The 19,525-nt window shown below is 56.9% G+C and overlaps 2 protein-coding genes across 2 annotated transcripts; one reads left to right on the forward strand and one right to left on the reverse strand.

The window, feature by feature from the left end:
• Positions 1-332: 332 nt before the first annotated feature.
• PAAF1 (proteasomal ATPase associated factor 1) lies at positions 333-17,121 on the reverse strand. The gene is made up of 12 exons (XM_054383012.1): positions 17,075-17,121; positions 16,946-16,986; positions 16,327-16,430; positions 15,739-15,828; positions 13,425-13,523; positions 11,423-11,573; positions 9,091-9,285; positions 6,838-6,929; positions 4,714-4,829; positions 2,936-3,018; positions 1,899-1,981; positions 333-489 (listed from the first exon to the last, which is right to left on the reverse strand). The coding sequence occupies exons 1-12, from the start codon at positions 17,119-17,121 to the stop codon at positions 412-414; spliced, it is 1,179 nt and encodes a 392-aa protein (XP_054238987.1). The 3' UTR covers positions 333-411.
• A 1,001-nt stretch (positions 17,122-18,122) lies between these two features.
• On the forward strand, positions 18,123-18,398 carry LOC128972000 (cytochrome c oxidase assembly factor 4 homolog, mitochondrial). The gene has a single exon (XM_054387763.1). It carries the CDS (start codon positions 18,123-18,125, stop codon positions 18,396-18,398), a length of 276 nt encoding a protein of 91 aa, XP_054243738.1.
• Positions 18,399-19,525: the final 1,127 nt, after the last annotated feature.

A 19,525-nucleotide genomic window follows, 5' to 3' on the forward strand; every position in this document is an offset into this window, starting at 1 on the left:
TTCATCCTTGGCCTTCTGAATCCAGGCAAGCCAACAGCCACAGTGGCTTGGAGAACTTCTTTTCCACACAGCTGTGACCAAAGCAGTTGCTTTATCTCAGTGCACCCTGGGACACTGCTGCCTTCACCCTCCCTCAAACTGATTTTTATTTTCCTCCTCCCTAGAATTTATTTTTGTTTTCTTCCCCTAGAACCAGCAGGGAAAAACATTTTTTGCCAAACCAGTTCTTCTTTAACACCTCAAGACTGCTCTCTGAACTAAAAATGGTCAAGGGTGAGTTTTAAGAAATTATCACCAAAAAAAATCTCTGTACAGAGCTTGGTCACCACAACAGACTCAGGAACAAATCAAGCATGAAAATAAGCTTGGAAGAGCTCTCTCCTCACTTCAGTCTATGGCTTGTACAGACACTTAAAGGTCAGCAAGTTGGTATCTCCTCACGATCCCATCTCTGCAGCAGGTGTAAATTTCCTTCTCCCAAGAAGCTACCTGAAAAAAAAAAAAAGAGGATGGAAAATCTGAAGATCTAAGCAGAAGGACAGGTGAAAGGGTCTCAGAGATCAGCTTTCCTTTTGGACTTTTTCAAGGAACACTCTTCCCTCTTCCCACTAACAGCATTAGTGGGGTTTAAAGGATAGCTCAGGGCTTCACCAAGAGCTTAGGGAGCACCTAAATGCTCACACAAGGACTCTTCTCTCAGATCTGAAAGGGAGAAGAATATTTTTTCACACTTTTCTTGTGTTTTACTCCTGCTAATGAGTTGTGCAGGGCAAATCCTTAGCCTCTGTGTGAGGCTGGATGTGTGAATCTTGAGGGTGTGGGTTGGGAGAGAGAAGCAGGGGAAGTGAACCTCAGAAGTGGAATGGAACAAATCCAGATTGGGTGCAGAGTGGGTTGAGAGTAGCTCTGAAGGAAGAGCCTTGGGGGTGCTGGGTGCTGAGCAGCTCCCCAGGAGCCAGCAGTGCCCTCCTGCAGCCCTCAGGCAGCTGTGTGCTGGGCTGCAGCCAGAGGAGTGTGGGCAGCAGGGCAGCAGAGGGGATTCTGCCCCTTGGCTCTGCTCTGCTCACAGCCCACCTCCAATCCTGCCTCCAGCTCTGCTGTCCCCAGCACAAGAAGGACACAGAGCTGCTGCAGGGAGGCCAGAGGAGGCCACAAAGATGAGCCAAGGGCTGCAGCAGCTCTGCTCTGAGCACAGGCTGAGGGAGCTGGGGGTGTTCAGCCTGCAGAAGAGAAGGCTCCAGGGGGACCTCAGAGCTGCCTTGCAAGAGCTGAAGGGATCCTGCAGGAAGGCTGCAGAGAGACTTTGGCTAAGGGAGTCTAGAGCCAGGCCAAGGGGGAAGGGTTTGAAGCTGAGGCAGAGCAGGGTTAGACTGCAGCTGAGGAAGAAGTTCTGCAGCAGGAGGGAGGTGAGAGTCTGGCACAGGCTGCCCAGGGAGGCTGTGGCTGCCTCCTGCCTGGGGGTGCTCAGGGCCAGGCTGGATGAGGCCTTGAGCAGCTGAGTCTGGCTGAGAGGTGTCCCTGGGCATGGTGTGGAGGTTGGGGGAGAGGAGCTCTGAGCTCCCTTCCAACCTCAGCCATTCCATGACTCCAGCCCAGCTCACCCTCCCTGATCTGCAAACAAAACACAGCACTGAGACCTCCCTTCTGTTCTCAAGTCACCAAGGGACAAGAGAAAATTGCTTCAGGTTTGCTCCTGCTTGAAGGAGATTCCACCAGCAGCTACCACAGAGGACTTCTTTATGCAAATTATTCATGGAGAAATAAAAAAAACCCAAAACCAAACCACAGCTCAAAAGTCAACTGTGTGAGGGATCCTGTGGTGCAGGCTGCCAAATCCTGCTGCCTGCCATCACCTTTCCCTGCAGCCTTCATCTTGGCTGTGAGATCCAATTCCTTACCTTGTAGACAGGGTCGCAGTCAGCTTCTGTGAGGTCGAGGACATGGTCGAGGTCTTGCTGCATGATGAAGCAGGTTCCATCCCCTACAGGACACAGAGCAAGCAAGGAAGAACATCAGCCAACTGCTGCAATAGGAGCAGAGCTTCTTCCAAAGAGCACCAGCAGATGGATGTCAGGAACAAGCTCTGCACCCTGAAGAGAGTGGAACACTGCAACAGGTTGTGCAGGGAGGTAACTGAGGACCCATCCCTGGGGATATTCAACGTGAGGCTTAGAACCATAGAATCCTAGAATCAGTCAGGGTTGGAAGGGACCACAAGGATCATCCAGTTCCAACCCCCCTGCCATGGCCAGGGACACCTCACACTACAGCAGGCTGCCCAGAGCCTCATCCAGCCTGGCTGCAAACACCTCCAGGGATGGAGCCTCAACCACCTCCCTGCACAACCCATTCCAGGCTCTCACCACTCTCATGGGGAAGAACTTCTTCCTCACCTCCAGTCTGAATCTCCCCACTTCCAGCTTTATTCCATTCCTCCTGGTCCTCTCACTCCCTGAGATCCTAAAAAGTCCCTCCCCAGCTTTCTTGGAGCCCCCTTCAGATCCTGGAAGGCCACAAGAAGGTCACCTCAGAGCCTTCTCCTCTCCAGACTGCACAACCCCAACTCTCTCAGTCTGTCCTCAGAGCAGAGCAGCTCCAGCCCTCTGCTCATCCTCATGGCCCTTCTCTGGACACCTTCCAGCCTGAAATAACAGGGCTCTAGAGGGGCAATCTGATCTACTGGAGGATGTCCTTGTTGAGTGCAGAGGGGATTGGACTGGATGAGCTTTGGAAGTCCCTTCCAACCCAGACCAGGGTATGGAGCCCCCAGGAATAGGGAAAAGTGCTGTCAGGATGCTGGGAAAAGGCCCTGGTTTGGAGGAAGACAGGACAAAAAAGATCCCAAGGCAAAATGCAGCTCCTGCTGCATCCTGTTTCCTGGACTCACAGCCATGGTTTGGGTTGGAAGGGACCTTTCAAGGAGCCATTGGCTTACCTTGGCTGGCAACAAATCCATCTCGGTATGGGAGCAGTGAAAGCACTGGAGCTCCTGATCTGTGGATGACCTGGATTGGAGCACTGGAAGAAGGAGCAGGGACAAAGGATGAGTCTTATGGCTAAGAGTAAAGAGCCCATTCCATGTGCAAGCACCACAAGAGGAGTGTGAGCTCAAGAAGAACTCAGAGGACATCAGCAGTGGTTAGCAAAGAGCCTCTGGAAACAGCCAAAGGTCAGTGCTGGTTGTCCTGCTGCCAGAGGAGGGAAAGAGAAGAGTTAGGGAGCAGGTGAGGAGCAGCAGATCTCCCTGGTGGATCAGACAGGGATTACCTTTACCAATCATAGAATCACAGAGTGGTTTGGCTTGGAAGAGATCTTTCAGATCAAGTCCAACCATCAACCCAGCACTCTCAGGGCACCACCAAACCATGGCCCTCAGCACCACAGCTTTGAGACCTCTCCAGGGAGAGGTCTCCACTCCACCACTGCCCTGGCCAGGCCTGGACAACCCTCCAGGGGCAGAAGTTGTTCCTCATGGCCAACCTAAACCTCCCCTGAGGCAACTTGAGGACACATCCTCTGGTCCTATCCCTTATTCCTTGGCAAAACACAACAGCACCCCCCTGGCTCCACGCTCCTTTCAGGGAGGTGTGGAGAGCCAGAAGGTCTCCCCACAGCCTCCTTTTCTCCAGTCTCAACACCCCCAGGTCCCTCAGCTGCTCCTCACCAGCCCTGTGCTCCAGACCCTTCCCCAGCATCACTGTGTTATGCACATGGATTGCATCTCATTGCACAAACACGTAACACAAGCAGCAGAGGACACAAGGCACAGAGATGATTTTCATATGTGTTTAAAAAAACAACCAACCCTTCCCCCTTACCCACCCCCAAAAAAAAACATAGCAGAAGCTATCTGCAACCCTTGAAGAAAGAGGACCTGAAGGTACCTTAGTAGCATTTTGCTGCTGGAGGCCTGGAGCAGGCTGCCCAGAGAGGTTGTGGAGTCTCCTTGTGTGGAGAGCTTCCAACCCCCCCTGGGCACTGTGCTCCTGGGGAGGCTGCTGTGGGGGCCCTGCTGGAGCAGGGGGGCTTGGACTGGGGGAGCTCCAGAGGTCCCTTCCCACCCCTCCATGCTGGGAGACTCCGTGGTAGTCTGAGAGGTGAGGCTGTGCAGGCACAGACCAAGACTGAGAAGCTCTTCAGTAACTGCACAGAGGCTGTGGGAGAAGGGCTTTGAGGAGCTCCCTGAAAGGAGCTTGGAGCCAGGTGGGGGCTGGGCTCTTCTCCCTAGTAACAAGGGATAGGACAAGAGGAAATGGCTTCAAGATGCACCAGGGGAAGTTGAGGTTGGACATCAGAAGAAACTTCTTCACTGGAAGGTTCTCAAAGCCTGGCCCAGGCTGCCCAGGGAGGTGGTGGAGTCCCCATCCCTGGAGGTGTTTCAGAGAGGTGGTGCTGAGGGCCATGGTTTGGCACCAGCCTTGGCAGAGTTAGAGGATGGTCAGACTGGATCATCTGAAAGGTCTTTTCCCTCCCACAATGACTCTGTGGAGTCACCTGTTCTAGGAGACACCTTCTAGGGAACACCCTGGCAGATCATCAGCCCCAGCCAAGTGTCCTCCCCAGTGCTCCCCAAGAAAAGAAATGGCTTCAAGGGGCTCCAAAGCTCTCCGTGCCATGGCCTGGACTCCATCCACCCTTCAGAAGGGACACTGCCTGCCAGCACCCTCCACCTGGCTCTCCTCAAAAGCTGAGCTGTCCCAGGCACACACTCACTTGGTGTTCCTCACATCCAGCTGGTAAATGTTCCCATCCTGAGTCCCTGCCAGGATGTAGGTACTCGAGAGGAATGTGCAGCAGTTGAAGGCATCAGATCCCATGAAGAGGAAGACCTGGGAATACAGGAACAAGGGCAAGTGTCAGACACTCAGAGGAGGACACAGGACACCCAGGAGAAGAAAGTCCAATCATTGGAGTTGTTCCCATGAGCCACGGCCCAAAGTGGCAACCATGGAGGTTAAGGAGCCCTCAGCTCTGCTCCAAGACCTGCAGGAGAAGGCTGCACCAAGATCAGAGACAGTGCAGCCACTCACCACCCCTGGAGCTCCTCTGGAGAGAGGATGAGTCCCTGAGACATGCAAACTGAACCCAAGACCTACCAACTCCATCACCCTGTGCCAAGAGGAACAAGTTCTGCCCCAGGAGGGTGGTGGAACACTGGCACAGGTTGCCCAGGGAGGTGGTTGAGGTCCCATCCCTGGAGCTATTGAAGGTGAGGCTGGAGAGGGCTGTGGGCAACCTGATCTAGTTGGGGATGTCCCTGCTGAGTGCAGAGGGGGTTGGACTGGGTGAGCTTTGGAGGTCCCTTCCAGCCCAGAGCATTCTGTGATTCTATGAAGAGGAGGGAGATGGACTGGTGACCACCTGAGGTCCTCTTCACATCATTCTTAAAAGGCCCACCAGGAGGAACAGCAACTTTACCTCTGGGTTGGATGAGGCAGCCTGCAGTACCTGCACTCGTGGTGGCACCTACAGGCCACAGTTCAGAGAGTCTTCTCCACACCTGGGTTAAATCAAACCCCAAACCCCCACAGCTGTTCTCTTCAACATCTTTATCAATGAAGCTCCCTCAGGCAGCGTGCAGATGGCAGCAAGCTGGGGGGGAGCTGAGCTGCTGGAGGGGCAGGAGGCAGCTACAGAGGGGTCTGGAGCCATGGGGGAGGCCAAGGGGATGAGGGCACCAAGGGCAAGGGCTGGCACCTGCCCTGGGGTCACAACAAGCCCAGGAAGGCTCCAGGCTGGGGGCAGAGGGGCTGGGAAGTGCCTGGGGGAAAGGCCCTGGGGGGGTTGTTGGCAGAGGCTGGAGAGGAGCCAGGGGGTGCCCAGGGGGGCAAGGAGGGCAGCAGCAGCCTGGGCTGGAGCAGCAATGGTGTGGGCAGCAGGAGCAGGGCAGGGCTTGTGCCCCTGGGCTGGGCACTGGGGAGGCCACAGCTGCAGTGCTGGGGGCAGGGTTGGGCTCCTGAGTGCCAGAAGGAGCTTGAGGGCTGGGGCAGGGCCAGGGCAGGGCAAGGAAGCTGGGGAGGGCTGTGGGGAAGGAGGAGAAGGCTGTGGAGAAGTTGTGAGGAGCAGCTGAGGGCCCTGGGGGGGTTGAGGCTGCAGCAGAGGAGGCTGAGGGGAGACCTTGTGGCTCTCTGCAGCTCCCTGAGAGCAGCTTGCAGCCAGCTGGGATTTGGTCTCTTCTTCCAAGGAACAAGAAATAAGGAAGTGGCAAAAAGTTGCCCCAGGGGAGGCTGAGGTTGGACATGAGAAGAAACTTTTTCACTGGCAGGGTTCTCAAGCCCTGGCACAGGCTGCCCAGGGAGGTGGTTGATGAGCTTTGAGATCATCCAGTCCAAGCATTCTCTGACTCTACCAAGGCTGGTGCCCAACCAGGGATGTGGTGCTGAGGCCATGGTGTGGCACCAGCCTTGGTAGAGTTAGAGAATGCTTGGACTGGATGACCTTAAAGCTCTTTTCCAACCAAAACTATTTCATGGTCTATCCAGCAGGAAGGAGAGAAAACATCACTTTATTGTCCCAGGTTTTGCTCTCCTCCATGGACTCCAGGAGGGAAAACCCTGCAGTGGAGGACCTTGGCTAAAGGCAAGGCAGATCAGCCTCCCCTCACCTCCAGCCTGCTGCTTTCCCTTTCTGTGTCATGTGGAGAACCTCCCTGGGGAATGGAGTTGGGACTACCACCAACCACGTCACCCATCTAGGTTAGCTTCAACCTGCCTTGATTCCTCAGGCCAGCCCACAAGCCAAGGAAGAGATGGAAGGATTGATGTCCAGGACTGATGTCCTGGAGCCAACTTCACAGCAGCATCTCAGAACCTCTCTGAGACTCTTCCTGCTCCTTACCTGCTGCCTGCTCTGCAGTCCCACTCCCTGGAGCTTCTTATCTTCTCGAGCCAGCAGCAGGAGCTTCCCTTCTGTCCCAACCTCACGTTCACCTGCCCAAAGGGACAGCAGTTAGCTCAGGCCAGCAGTGGCTGGGCCACAAGTCTTGGTGGTACCACAACCTGACAGTCTGGATCATGGCTCAAAGCTGCACCAGGGGACATGAGCAAGCCTCCTTGCCTGAAAGGATGCTCAAACACTGGCACAGGCTTCCTAGAGAGGTGGTCAAGGAAGCTTCTCAGTGTTCAAGAAGCATTTGGACAGGTCCTTAAGAACATGCTGTGACCTTTGGTGGTCAGGCAGGTGGACAAGGTGATGCCTGTAGGTCCCTGCCAACTGAAACAGTCCACTCTACCCCTGCTGGACCTGTAGCAGTCTTCTGCCACACCCTGAGGCACCAGACCACAGAATCCCAGCATGGAGGAGGTTGGAAGGGACCTCTGGAGCTCCCCCAGTCCAACCCCAGCCTGCTTGTCCAGGAGCACAGTGCCCAGGGGGGGTTGGAAGCTCTCCACACAAGGAGACTCCACAACCTCTCTGGGCAGCCTGCTCCAGGCCTCCAGCACCCTCACCCCAAACAACTTTCTCCTCCTCTCCAGCTGCCACCTCCTGCCTTCCACTTTGTGCCCCTTGGGCTGTCCCTGGGCAGCACTCAGCAGATGCCAGCCCCAGGCTCTTGCCCCCCACAGCCCCTTGAGCTCTTGCTGAGCATTGCTCAGCTCCCCTCTGGGGCTGCTCTTCTGCAGGCTCTCAGCCTCTTCTCAGAGAGAAGCTCCAGGCCCCTGATAACTGGGACAGGATGTCCAGGGAGGCTGTGGATGCTCCCTGCCTGGAGGTGTTCAAGGCCAGGCTGGATGAGGCCCTGAGCAGCCTGGGCTGGTGGGAGGTGTCCCTGCCCATGGCAGGGGGTTGGAACTGGATGAGCTTTAAAGTCCCAACCCAAACCATTCTCTGAATCTTCAGAGCCTCCACTGGGCTCCCTCCAGTAGTTCTCAGTCTCCCTTGAACCAAGGAACCCAGAACTGGACACAATACTCCACATACAGCCTGACCAGGGCAGAGCAGAGCAGAGCAGGAGAACCTCCCTGGACCTGCTGCTGGCCACACTCTTCTTCAAGCACCTCCTGAGGCCCTTCTTGACACTGCTGGCTCATGGGGAACTTGCTGTCCACAGATGCCATCATCAAAGAAATGCCAGCCTCCAACTGCTTGCTAAGGCTCAGTTCCTCTGGGCAGCACCAAACCATGTCCTTCAGCACCACATCTCCACAGCTTTGAAACCCCTCCACAGATGGGGACTCCACCACTGCCCTGGGCAGCCTGGGACAGGCCTGGACATGGAGAACTTGGTGCCCACCAGGACTCCACTTCTTCACAGGGCTGCTCTCCATGTACAACTACAGGTTGGGAACTGAGCTGCTGGGGAGCAGTGAAGGGGACAAGGCCCTGGGGGTCCTGGTGGGTGGGAGGTTGACCATGAGCCAGCAATGTGCTCTGGTGGCCAAGAAGGCCAAGGGCAGCCTGGGGGGGAGCAGAAGGGCTGTGGTCAGTAGGTCCAGAGAGGTTCTCCTCCCTCTCTACTCTGCCCTGCTGAGGCCACATCTGGAAGATTGTGTCCAGTTCTGGGCCCCTCAGGTCAGGAAGGACCTCAGGGAACTGCTTGAGAGAGTCCAGCACAGAGCCACAAAGATGCTGAAGGCAGTGGAAGATCTTCCTTATGGGGAGAGCCTGAGGGAGCTGAGGGCTCTGGAGCTGGGAGAGGAGGAGCCTGAGAGGTGAGCTCATTGCTGGTGCTAAAGATGTGCAGGGGGAGTGCCCAGAGGCTGGAGCCAGGCTCTGCCCAGTGATGCCCAATGCCAGCACAAGGAGCAATGGTGGAAGGTGAGGCAGAGGAAGTTCCATGGAAACAGGAGGGAGAATTATTTCCCTGTGAGGGTGACAGAGCACAGGAAGAGGCTGCCCAGGGGGGTTGTGGAGTCTCCCTCTCTGCTGGAGATATTCAAGACCCACCTGGAGGTGTTCCTGTGTGACCTGCTCTGGGTGCTCCTGCTCTGGCAGGGGGCTTGGACTGGATGAGCTCTGGAGGTCCCTTCCAGCCCCTAACACTCTGTGATCCTCCAGCAGATCACCTCCTGACCTATCCTGCTGCAGTTTCTTCTTCCTTCCCCAGCTGCCATAAACTTCCCCACTTGGATGAAGAGGCCAAAGCCTTACTAGGAGCTTCCTGAGGGGTGCCCAGGCGGAGGGAGCTGTCAGCAGTGCCCACGGCGACGCCGTTGAGCGGAGCGCCGCAGTCGGCCACGACCCCCAGGCAGGTGGACTTGCCGCAGTCCCACAGCCGAGCGGTGCCGTCCCGAGAGCAGGAGAGGACATTCCTGCCCCTGTCCACAATGGCAGTGTCCAAAATCCCTGTGTGGAAGGCAAAGGTCACCTTCAGACAGACAGGCAAAGCATCTCCTTCCCCGGGGTGAACCCCAACCGCAAGCCCTCCACACCCAACAAACTTGCAGCCCAGAGAGCCAAGCAGAGCCTGGGCTGCAGCAGGAGAAGTGTGGCCAGCAGGGCCAGGGAGGGGATTCTCCCCCTCTGCTCCACTCTGCTGAGACCCCACCTGGAGTACTGCATCCAGTTCTGGAGCCTCTGTTCCCAGAGGGATATGGACATGCTGGAAGGTGTCCAGAGAAGGGCCACCAGGATGAGCAGAGGGCTGGAGCTGCTCTGCTATGAGGACAGACTGAGAGAGTTGGGGCTGTTCAGTCTGGAGAAGAGAAGGCTCTGAGGTGACCTTCTTGTGGCCTTCCAGGATCTGAAGGGGGCTCCAAGAAAGCTGGGGAGGGACTTTTGAGGCTATCAGGTAGTGACAGGACTGGGGGGAATGGAATAAAGCTGGAAGTGGGGAGATTCAGGCTGGAGGTGAGGAAGAAGTTCTTCCCCATGAGAGTGGTGAGAGCCTGGAATGGGTTGTGCAGGGAGGTGGTTGAGGCTCCATCCCTGGAGGTGTTTGCAGCCAGGCTGGATGAGGCTCTGGGCAGCCTGCTGTAGTGTGAGGTGTCCCTGGCCATGGCAGGGGGGTTGGAACTGGCTGAGCCTTGTGGTCCCTTCAACCCTGACTGATTCTAGGAGTCTGATTCTAACTGCTGCCCCTCCAGAGGCTACTGGCCACGTGGTGTGGGGTGCAAAGTGGAGCCACCAGGTCTAGGAGGATGTGTGTGAGGAAGGCAGAAGTTCCCAGAGAGCCAGAAGATCTCCCCTCAATCCTCCTTTTCTCCAGGCTCAACCACCCCAGGACCCAAAGCACAGGGAGCAGGAGCCACCACCTGAGACATCATTCCCTGAACAGGCTGCCCAGGGAGGTGGTGGAGTCCCCATCCATGAAGGTGCTCAAAAAATGTGTAGCTATGGCACTGTGGGACATGGTTGAGTGGCCATGGTGGTGGGTTGATGGTTGGACTGGATGATCTCAGAGGGCTTCTGGAACAGGGTGTAATGGCCATGGTGGTGTTGGGTTGATGGTGGGAATGGATGACCTTAGAGGGCTTCTGGAACAGGGTGGAATGGCCATGGTGGTGTTGGGTTGATGGTGGGAATGGATGACCTTAGAGGGCTTCTGGAACAGGGTGGAATGGCCATGGTGGTGGTGGGTTGATGGTTGGACTGGATGATCTCAGAGGGCTTCTGGAACAGGGTGGAATGGCCATGGTGGTGTTGGGTTGATGGTGGGAATGGATGACCTTAGAGGGCTTCTGGAACAGGGTGGAATGGCCATGGTGGTGGTGGGTTGATGGTTGGACTGGATGGGCTTTTGGAACATGGAACAACCCCCAATCTTTTGATTCAAGTTCTGGGAGCTTGATAAAGTGCCATAGGCTCAGCTCTTAAAGCAGGACAGAAGATGCTCCAGCCATCCAATCCAACTGCACAAAGGAGGGAGGTTCTCCTCTCCCTCTACTCAGCCCTGGTTAGATGACATCTGGAATATTGTGTCCACTTTTGGGCTCCCCAGCTCAAGAGGGACAGGGAACTACTGGGGAAAGCTCAACAGAGGCTATGAGGATGATGAAGGACCTGGAACATCTGTGTGAGGAGGAAAGGAGGAGAGGCCTGGGGCTGGTTAGCCTGGAGAGGAGAAGGCTGAGAGGGAACCTTCTCAGTGTCTGCAGGTGGCTGTCAGGAAACTGCAGCCAGGCTCTTTCCAGTGATACCCAGGGAGAGGATGAAGAGCACTGGATGGAAACTCAACCACAGGAAATTCCACCTCAACATGTGAGCTGTGAGGGTGACACAGGCTTCCCAGAGAGGTTGTGGGGTCTCCTTCTCTGGAGACATTCCAAACCCACCTGGATGTGTTCCTGTGGGACCTGCCCTGGGTGGTCCTGCTTTGCAGGGAGGTTGGACTCCATGATCTCTGGAGGTCTCTTCCAACCCCTCCCATTCTATAACCCCACAAAAGCACAGCAGGCTGCTGGCTGAGCACCACAACCCTTGGGTGCCAGGGGTGATGACACACAGAGAAGCTGAAACATTTTAAAGGCTGAGTTCTCTGTACCTCTTTTGTGACCTTTGAAGGTGACCACACAGCTGGCATCTTCTGCTGACCAGATCTTGAGCTGGGCATCCATTCCCCCACTCAGAACCACCAGGCCTGATGGGAAAAACCTGCAACAATTCACATCATAGACATGGCCTTCCAACAGCCTCTGGAAAAACAAAGAACTGGGTGCTAGTGCCATCATCATCATCATCACCACCCTGCTGCTGACCAATTCTTCACTGCCACACTCCAAAACCTGCCTTCTCCCCCCCACCCCCTGCCTTGGGGCAATCCCCCAACAGAAATAACCCAAAGAGGCTGTGGACACCTCAAGCCTGGAAGTGTTTTAAAAGCAGGCTGGATTTGAGCAGCCTGGGCTGGTGGGAGGGGTCCCTGCCCATGGCAGGGGGTTGGAACTGGATGAGCTTTGAGGTCCCTTCCAACCCAACCCATTCCATCCCTAGAAGTTTTTAAGGCTAGGCTGGATGAGGCCTTGAGCAACTTGGGCTAGTGTGAGGGGTCCCTGCCTGTGGCAAGTGGTTGGAAATGGATGATCCTTGAGGACCCTTCCAACCCTGATAGTTCTATGATTCTAATTAGAGAGTTAATGGAGAATATCAAGCACAGATCCAGGCTGGACAAGGAGTGGCTGAGAGCAGCCTGGAGGAGAAGCCTTGGGGGTGTCAGTTGGTGACAGAGTCCCCAGGAGCCAGCACTGGTCCCTGGCAGCCCAGCAGGCAGCTGTGTGCTGAGCTGCATCCAGAGCAGGGAGAGCAGCAGCACAGGGAGGGGATTCTGCCCTCTGCTCTGCTCTGCTCAGACCCCACCTGCAGCACTGCCTCCAGCCCTGGTGCCCCAACATCAGAGGGACCTGGAACTGGGGGTTGGACCAGATGACCTTGGAGGTCCCTTCCAACCCAGAGCATTCTATGGTTCTATGAACTGCTGGAGTGGGTCCAGAGGAGGCCATGAAGATGATCAGAGGGTTGGAGAATCTCCCCTATGGGGACAGGTTGAGAGAGTTGGGGCTGTTCAGCCTGGAGAAAGCTCCAGGGAGACCTTAGAGCTGCCTTGCAGTACCTGAAAGGAGCTACAGGAGAGCTGGGGAGGGACTTCTGACAAGGGCTGGGAGTGACAGGATGAAGGATAATGGATTGAAGCTGGAAGAAGGGAGATTGAGACTGGAGATTGGGAAGAAACTCTTGACAGTGAGGGTGGGGAGACACTGGCACAGGTTGCCCAGGGAGGTTGTGGCTTCCCCCTCCCTGGAGGTGTTCAAGACCAGGCTGGATGAGCCCCTGAGCAATCTGGGCTGGTGGGAGGTGTCCCTGCTCATGGCAGGGGGTTGGAACTGGATGAGCTTCAAGGTCCCTTCCAACCCAAGCCAGGCTGTGGTTCCCTGATTAAACTCAGACCCCCTGGGTTTGTGCTCCTGAAATGGACTCATCTGAATCTGAAGCAGGCAAAGAGGCAGGAGGGACACTTTGGGCCTCCCTCCACCTCAGCACATCACAAGGAGTATCAGATGTCTCCAGTTATAGGTTAAATGTTTTCATTCTCTGCCAAACAGGCAGCTGAGAGGCCAAGCTCCACAGGAAACACCTCAGCTGGGCAGGCAGAAGCCATGAGGTGGCTAAAGCCATCATGGGCAGGAGTCTTCTCCTCACCTCTTCTCTACTGCAGGAGAAATGCAGTGCTTGTCCCCTGCAGGCTAGGAGCTGCCAGGTGCCTCCTGCAGCCTGGCTGTCATTCCTAGCCTGCCTCCCTCCTGTCCCTGTCACCCTGGGACACCTCTCTGCACCACTCAGCTCCCTGCTCCTTGGGAGATCTCCTGCTTTCCAACAGGTTGGCTTCAAGCCTCTGAGATATCAATCAACTCCCAATTAGTTTTTCAACCAGAAGCTAGGTTCTTGGCCACCCTAGACCACAGCCTGTGGACTGCCTGACCCAAGCCATGGCTGGGTGACATCAGGAGCATCACAGACCCCACACACACTTCAAAGCTAGAGCCTCTTACTCTGACTTCTCCATTTGCAGCCTGCCAGATCTTCATGGTCCCATCTGTGCTGGTAGACACACCAAGGCCTCCACCACTGGAAATATCAAGACAGGTGACCTGCAGGAGAGAAAACAACCCCCCCCAGCAAACATGAACTTTGTGATCCTAGGAAGGAGAACTTCTCCTCAAGGAGAATCATTAATGGTTGGACACAAGGACATCATTAATAATTGGATTTGATGATCCTGAAGGTCTCTTTCCAACCAAAATGATTCTGTGCTCCTATCTCCACCAGAAATATTGCTGGGTTCTTTTAAAACACCCCCAAAATTGCTTCCAAAAAGAGTTTTGTCCTGATAAAATCCTGACATCCAAGCAAGAATCACAGAGTGTTAGGGGCTGGAAGGGACCTCCAGAGCTCATCCAGTCCAAGCCCCTGCCAGAGCAGGAGCACCCAGAGCAGGTCACCCAGGAACACCTCCAGGTGGGTCTTGAATATCTCCAGCAGAGAGGGAGACTCCACAACCCCCCTGGGCAGCCTCTTCCTGTGCTCTGTCACCCTCACAGGGAAATAATTCTCCCTCCTGTTTCCATGGAACTTCCTCTGCCTCACCTTCCACCATTGCTCCTTGTGCTGGCATTGGGCATCACTGGGCAGAGCCTGGCTCCAGCCTCTGGGCACTCCCCCTGCACATCTTTAGCACCAGCAATGAGCTCACCTCTCAGGCTCCTCCTCTCCCAGCTCCAGAGCCCTCAGCTCCCTCAGGCTCTCCCCATAAGGAAGATCTTCCACTGCCTTCAGCATCTTTGTGGCTCTGTGCTGGACTCTCTCAAGCAGTTCCCTGAGGTCCTTCCTGACCTGAGGGGCCCAGAACTGGACACAATATTCCAGATGTGGCCTCAGCAGGGCAGAGTAGAGAGGGAGGAGAACCTCTCTGGACCTACTGACCACAGCCCTTCTGCTCCCCCCCAGGCTGCCCTTGGCCTTCTTGGCCACCAGAGCTCATTGCTGGCTCATGGTTACCTCCCACCCACCAGGACCCCCAGGGCCTTGTCCCCTTCACTGCTCCCCAGCAGCTCAGTCCCCAACCTGTCCTGCTCCATGGGGTTGCTCTTTCCCAGGTGCCAGACTCTCCCCTTGCCCTTGTTGAACAATATTAAATTTCTCCTGGCTCTAGCAGGTGGTGTCCCCAGCCGTGGCAGGAGGCTTGGGACTAGGTGACCTTTAATGTCCCTTCCAACCCAAACCAGTCCATGAGTCCACGATGATTGCTGCCTTCTGGAGAAGGCAGAGGTGTTTTAGATGGGGATGGATGCAGCAGGATTAGATGATGGGAGGGGATTCTGCCCCTCTGCTCTGCTGAGACCCCACCTGCAGTGCTTGGGGCCAGCTCTGGAGCACCCAACACAAGGACATGGAACTGTTTGAGTGAGTTCAGAGGAGGCCACCAAGGTGATGGGAGGGCTGGAAGGGCTCTGCTGGGAGGCCAAGCTGAGAGAGTTGGGGTTGTTCAGCCTGAAGAAGAGAAGGCTCCAGGGAGACCTTCTTCTTAGGTGTGCTCAGGGACAGGCCAAGGGGCAATGGGATCCAGGAGTTTCCATCTCAAGATGAGAAGAAACATCTGGAGCAAGCTGCCCAGAGGGGAGCTGAGCAATGCTCAGCAAGAGCTCAAGGGGCTGTGGGGGGCAAGAGCCTGGGGCTGGCATCTGCTGAGTGCTGCCCAGGGACAGCCCAAGGGGCACAAAGTGGAAGGCAGGAGGTGGCAGCTGGAGAGGAGGAGAAAGTTGTTTGGGGTGAGGGTGCTGGAGGCCTGGAGCAGGCTGCCCAGAGAGGTTGTGGAGTCTCCTTGTGTGGAGAGCTTCCAACCCCCCCTGGGCACTGTGCTCCTGGGGAGGCTGCTGTGGGGGCCCTGCTGGAGCAGGGGGCTTGGACTGGGGGAGCTCCAGAGGTCCCTTCCCACCTCACCACACTGGGATTCAGGGATTGTGTGGATCTCAGAGGTGAATGAATGCTCCAAACTAGCTGAACATTTCCAGTCTCTGACTTCCCCCCAGGTCAAGATGATTTTGTTCCACGTTCACCTCCTAGCCCTACAAACAGCAATTCCTACAGGGAACGACAAAGATGACTTCATGAGATGGGAGCAAGCAGCCAGGATTAACCAAGGATGGATTTGGAGCCACCAGAGGTGCAGAGAACCTTTTTTATCTTGGGTCTTGACACCAGCTGCCACATTTCATCCCTCTGCAGAGGACCTCTGGTGGGTCTGAGCTTCTGAAAGCTGCTGGTCACTCCCAGCTATGTCCCCACTCACTCCAGGAGGTCACTTACACTTTTCTGATGGATCCTACAGAAAGTTGTGTAGGGAGCCAGGAATTTTGTGGAGACATTTTCATGAGGACAAGAAATGAGGATGCTTTTCTAGAAGAGAAAAGAGAGGGGCAGGAAAAAAAAAAAAAAAGAGAGAAGTGCTGTTAGTCCTCCTGCAACACAACAGCTCTCAAGGTGTGGACCTGGGCTGGGGTCTCCCACAGCCTGAGGGCTGGGGGAAGGTGCAGCATGGGGCTTGTCTCCTCACACCTCCTCAAGGTGCAGAGCCCAGGCTAATAAGGGGAAGGTCTCACACAGCTCCAGCCCAGCTGTGGGATGTTAGAGACCAGTTCCAGGGCACCACATGGGTGGGAGGCCCATGGATGGCACCATGCAGGGGGCTGGAACCATAGAACTGTGGAATTTGGATGTGGAAGAGACCTTTAAGGTCAAGTCCAACCTTCAGCCCAAGACTACCACGGTCAGTAAACCACGTCCCAGAGTGCAAGACAAATTCAGGCTACTGTTTTGACAGTCTTCAGAGTATCCCCCTCCCACTTCCTGCATGGAAGGTGGTTCCCAAGCCCTGCCCCAGCCCAGCCCTGGCACCTTGGTGACTTCTCCAACCACGAAGCCCTCGGAGGCAGCGATGTCTGGGACACCATCAGTGCCGAGCCCACGGCTCCTCAGGCTGCCGTACAGGGTGGGCTTCCCTGCAGGGAGAGCAGCCAGCAGCTCAGGCACCCCTGGCACCCCACCTTCTCCTGACCTTCCTCACCCCCTCCTGGACTATAGGCCACCCTCCAACTGCTCTTACCCCTCCAAACTCAGAGGAGTCCTGCGACTGCCCTCATGCCCCTCCTAACTCACAGGGCACCCCTCCACAAGCCCCCCAGTCTCTCCCACCCCTTGCCAAACCACAGGGCACCCTCTAACCACCCTCATTGCTCCTAAACCACGAGTCAACTCCCCAGCCTTCACCACCTCTTCCTAAACCCCAGGGTGCCCCTCCAAGTCTCCCTCACACTCTCCTAACCCACAGGGCACCCTCCACATGCCTTCACTCCTCGCAATCCCCACAGCACCCCCAAGTTGCCCTCACCCTGTCCTACCCTAAAGCTCCCCCTCCTCTCCCCTCCCGCCATTTCCTCACCCCCGTTAACCCACAGGGCACCTTCAAGGCCCCCGGACCCCCCCTGAGGACCTACGCGGGCCCCTCAGCGCTCACCAGGGCTCCGGCAGCTCAGCCAGGCCTCGCCCTCGTCCCTCCTGCGGGAAGAAAGAGCAAGGCAGCCGAGTGCGGGGCAGGGGATAGGGGCCAGGAAGAGCAGAAAGGAAGCAGGAGGACTGGACCCACCTCAGCGCCTGGTGCCAGTCGCTCTGGAGCCGCAGCGTCGCCGCCATCGCTGCCACGGCACCCGCAGCCCTCTTCCGCCTCCTTCCTTCCCGTCGTGCCCTGCGGGACGGAAGCGGAAGGCAGGCACTAGGGAGCGCGCGCTCTCGCCGCCATCTTGCCCGGGCGCCCGGATCCTCTTTCACCTCCTTCCTTCCCGTCAGCCCCCGCGGGGCAGAAGCGGAAAGAGAATGCTCCAGCCAATGAGCGAGCGCTCGCCCCGCCCGCAGCCTCGCTTCCGCCAGCCTTAAAGGGCCGGAGGGGTGCCGGTGAGCGAGCGGCTGCCACCCACTGAGAAGGACAGGCGGGGGGGGGGTAAGGTGTGTGGGGCAGGGTGCTGGGCACCCACGGGTGGAATTAGGGTACACGGGGAGGGTGCTGGTGCTGAGCACGCATGGGCGAGGGTAAAGGTGATGGTTGAGGTGCTGGGCACCCCTAGAGGGGATGGACGGGTTGGGGATGGTGCTGGGCACCTATGGATAGGTGTAAGGTGAGCAGCCAAAGGAGGAGCACGGAGGGTGCTGGACATCCACTGAGGGGGATAGGCACCCATGGGCGGGGGGAAGGTGCATGGGGCAGGGTGCTGGGCACCCCTGGATTGGGTTAAGGTGCATGGGGCAGGGTGCTGAGCACCCATGGGTGAGGGTAAGGGGCGTAGAGAGTGCTGGGCACCCCTGGATTGAGTTAAGGTACATGGGGCAGGGTGCTGAGCACCCACGGGTGAGGGTAAGGGGCATGGAGAGTGCTGGGCACCCACGGAGGGGATGGACACCCATGGGTGGGGGTCAGATGCGTGGTGAAAATGTTGAGCGTTCATGGAGAGAAGCATGGAGGGTGCTGGACGGGTTGGTGCTGAGCACCCATGGAAGGTACATGGGCAGGTACTGGTCCAGGAGATTCTGGACACCCATGGGTGGGGGCTGAGGTGCTGGGCACCCGATGGGAGGATGCATGAGGGGTGCTGTGGGCGCAAGCAGGGACACCTCCCCGCTCCTTCCAGCCCAGTCCAGCGATGGCCAGGCCTGGCCACGGCAGGAGCCGATCGTCGTTGAAGGAGGATGAGGACGAGGAGGGCGAGGACCCCCTGGACGCCCTGATCTCCCGGACGGGCTGCATGGGGCAGCACCGGGCGCTGCAGGACTGCATGGCACAGCGGCAGGACTGGCGACACTGCCAGCCCCAGGTGCGAGCCTTCGGCGAATGCATGGCCCGGAGGCAGCGCCGGGCACCGGAGCCGCCGAGCCCCCAGGAGCCCAACCGAGCCCAGCCCTCCCCAGCCCCGGACTGAAATCACCCCCGGGGCTCTGCCGCCGCCGTGACCCCGGGAGCCCAACCGAGCCCAGCCCTCCCCAGCCCCGGACTGAAATCACCCCTGGGGCTCTGCCACCGCCGAGCCCCCAGGAGCCCAACCGAGCCCAGCCCTCCCCAGCCCCGGACTGAAATCACCCCTGGGGCTCTGCCGCCGCCGTGACCCCGGGAGCCCAACCGAGCCCAACCCTCACCTGCCCCCGAACTACAATCACCTCCGGGGCTCTGCCACTGAAGGCGCTGAGCCCCCCCTGGAGCCCAACCGAGCCCAGCCCTCCCCAGCCCCGGACTGAAATCCCCCCTGGGCCCTGCCGCTGCCCGGAGTGGGTCACCAGCACCTTTCTGACTCTTTTTTGGGGGCTTTTTTTGGAACACCTTAGCTCGCTGGGAAATTAAATCTGGTGGTGGTTGTTGACCTGGCCAAAGCTGTCTCTGTTTGTGCTTTCAGGGATAACCAGGAGCTGGGAAGGGAGAGTTGGGGGGCTGGATAGGGATTTCCAGCCTAAATTATCCCAGCCCAGGAGCACTCACAGCTTCCAGGCTGGAGGAGGCAGCACTGCCATGGATTTCAACTCCTAACATCCTCTGATCTCCACTCCACGTCCTGCCCTGCACTGGCCCAAAGCTTTTTTTCCCTGTGGAAAGGATCTGGGGAAAGACTTATCTCCTGGGAAGCACCAAGAGGATTAGGGATGGGGGAAAAAAGGGAGTCTCCCGAGGTAGGATGCTGATCTGAGTGCCACCTCCTAGCAAGTAAGCCATGAAAAAGAAGAGGATCAGAATCAGTTTGGTTGGGAAGGACCTTCAAGATCATCCAACTCCAACCATCCTCCAGCTCTGCCAAGTCTGCCAAGACATTCTGAGACCTCAAGCTGGAGTCAGGAGCCAGGATTCAGGGAGCCAGGGGAGTTTCTTTCATGGCTTGAAAAGCAAATAAGGAATTCAGGAGAAATTTTGCATCCACAGCTCCAAGCTTCCTGCCTGTGCCCTCTGAGGTCTCTTTTGTACCAAGCAGAGGTTGCTCAGCTGCTCATGGATCATTCCCATTCCCAACCCTCCTGGGGAGAGGCAGGAGGAAGGGGAAGAAGTGGGAAAGAACAAAGCCTT

This window comes from Indicator indicator, chromosome 1 (genome assembly GCF_027791375.1).
Source record: "Indicator indicator isolate 239-I01 chromosome 1, UM_Iind_1.1, whole genome shotgun sequence".
Taxonomy (NCBI): domain Eukaryota; kingdom Metazoa; phylum Chordata; class Aves; order Piciformes; family Indicatoridae; genus Indicator; species Indicator indicator.

Bases quoted from the DNA above. Each gene is read 5' to 3' on its own strand.
- PAAF1 (XM_054383012.1), bottom strand. From the start codon at position 17,121: ATGGCGGCGACGCTGCGGCTCCAGAGCGACTGGCACCAGGCGCTGAG. The intron at 16,431-16,945 runs GTGAGCGCTGAG...CTCTCCCTGCAG, and splicing joins GCTGAGCTGCCGGAGCCCTG to GGAAGCCCACCCTGTACGGC. The intron at 6,930-9,090 runs GTAAGGCTTTGG...CCCTTTGGGCAG, and splicing joins CACCCCTCAGGAAGCTCCTA to GTGAACGTGAGGTTGGGACA.
- LOC128972000 (XM_054387763.1), top strand. From the start codon at position 18,123: ATGGCCAGGCCTGGCCACGGCAGGAGCCGATCGTCGTTGAAGGAGGAT.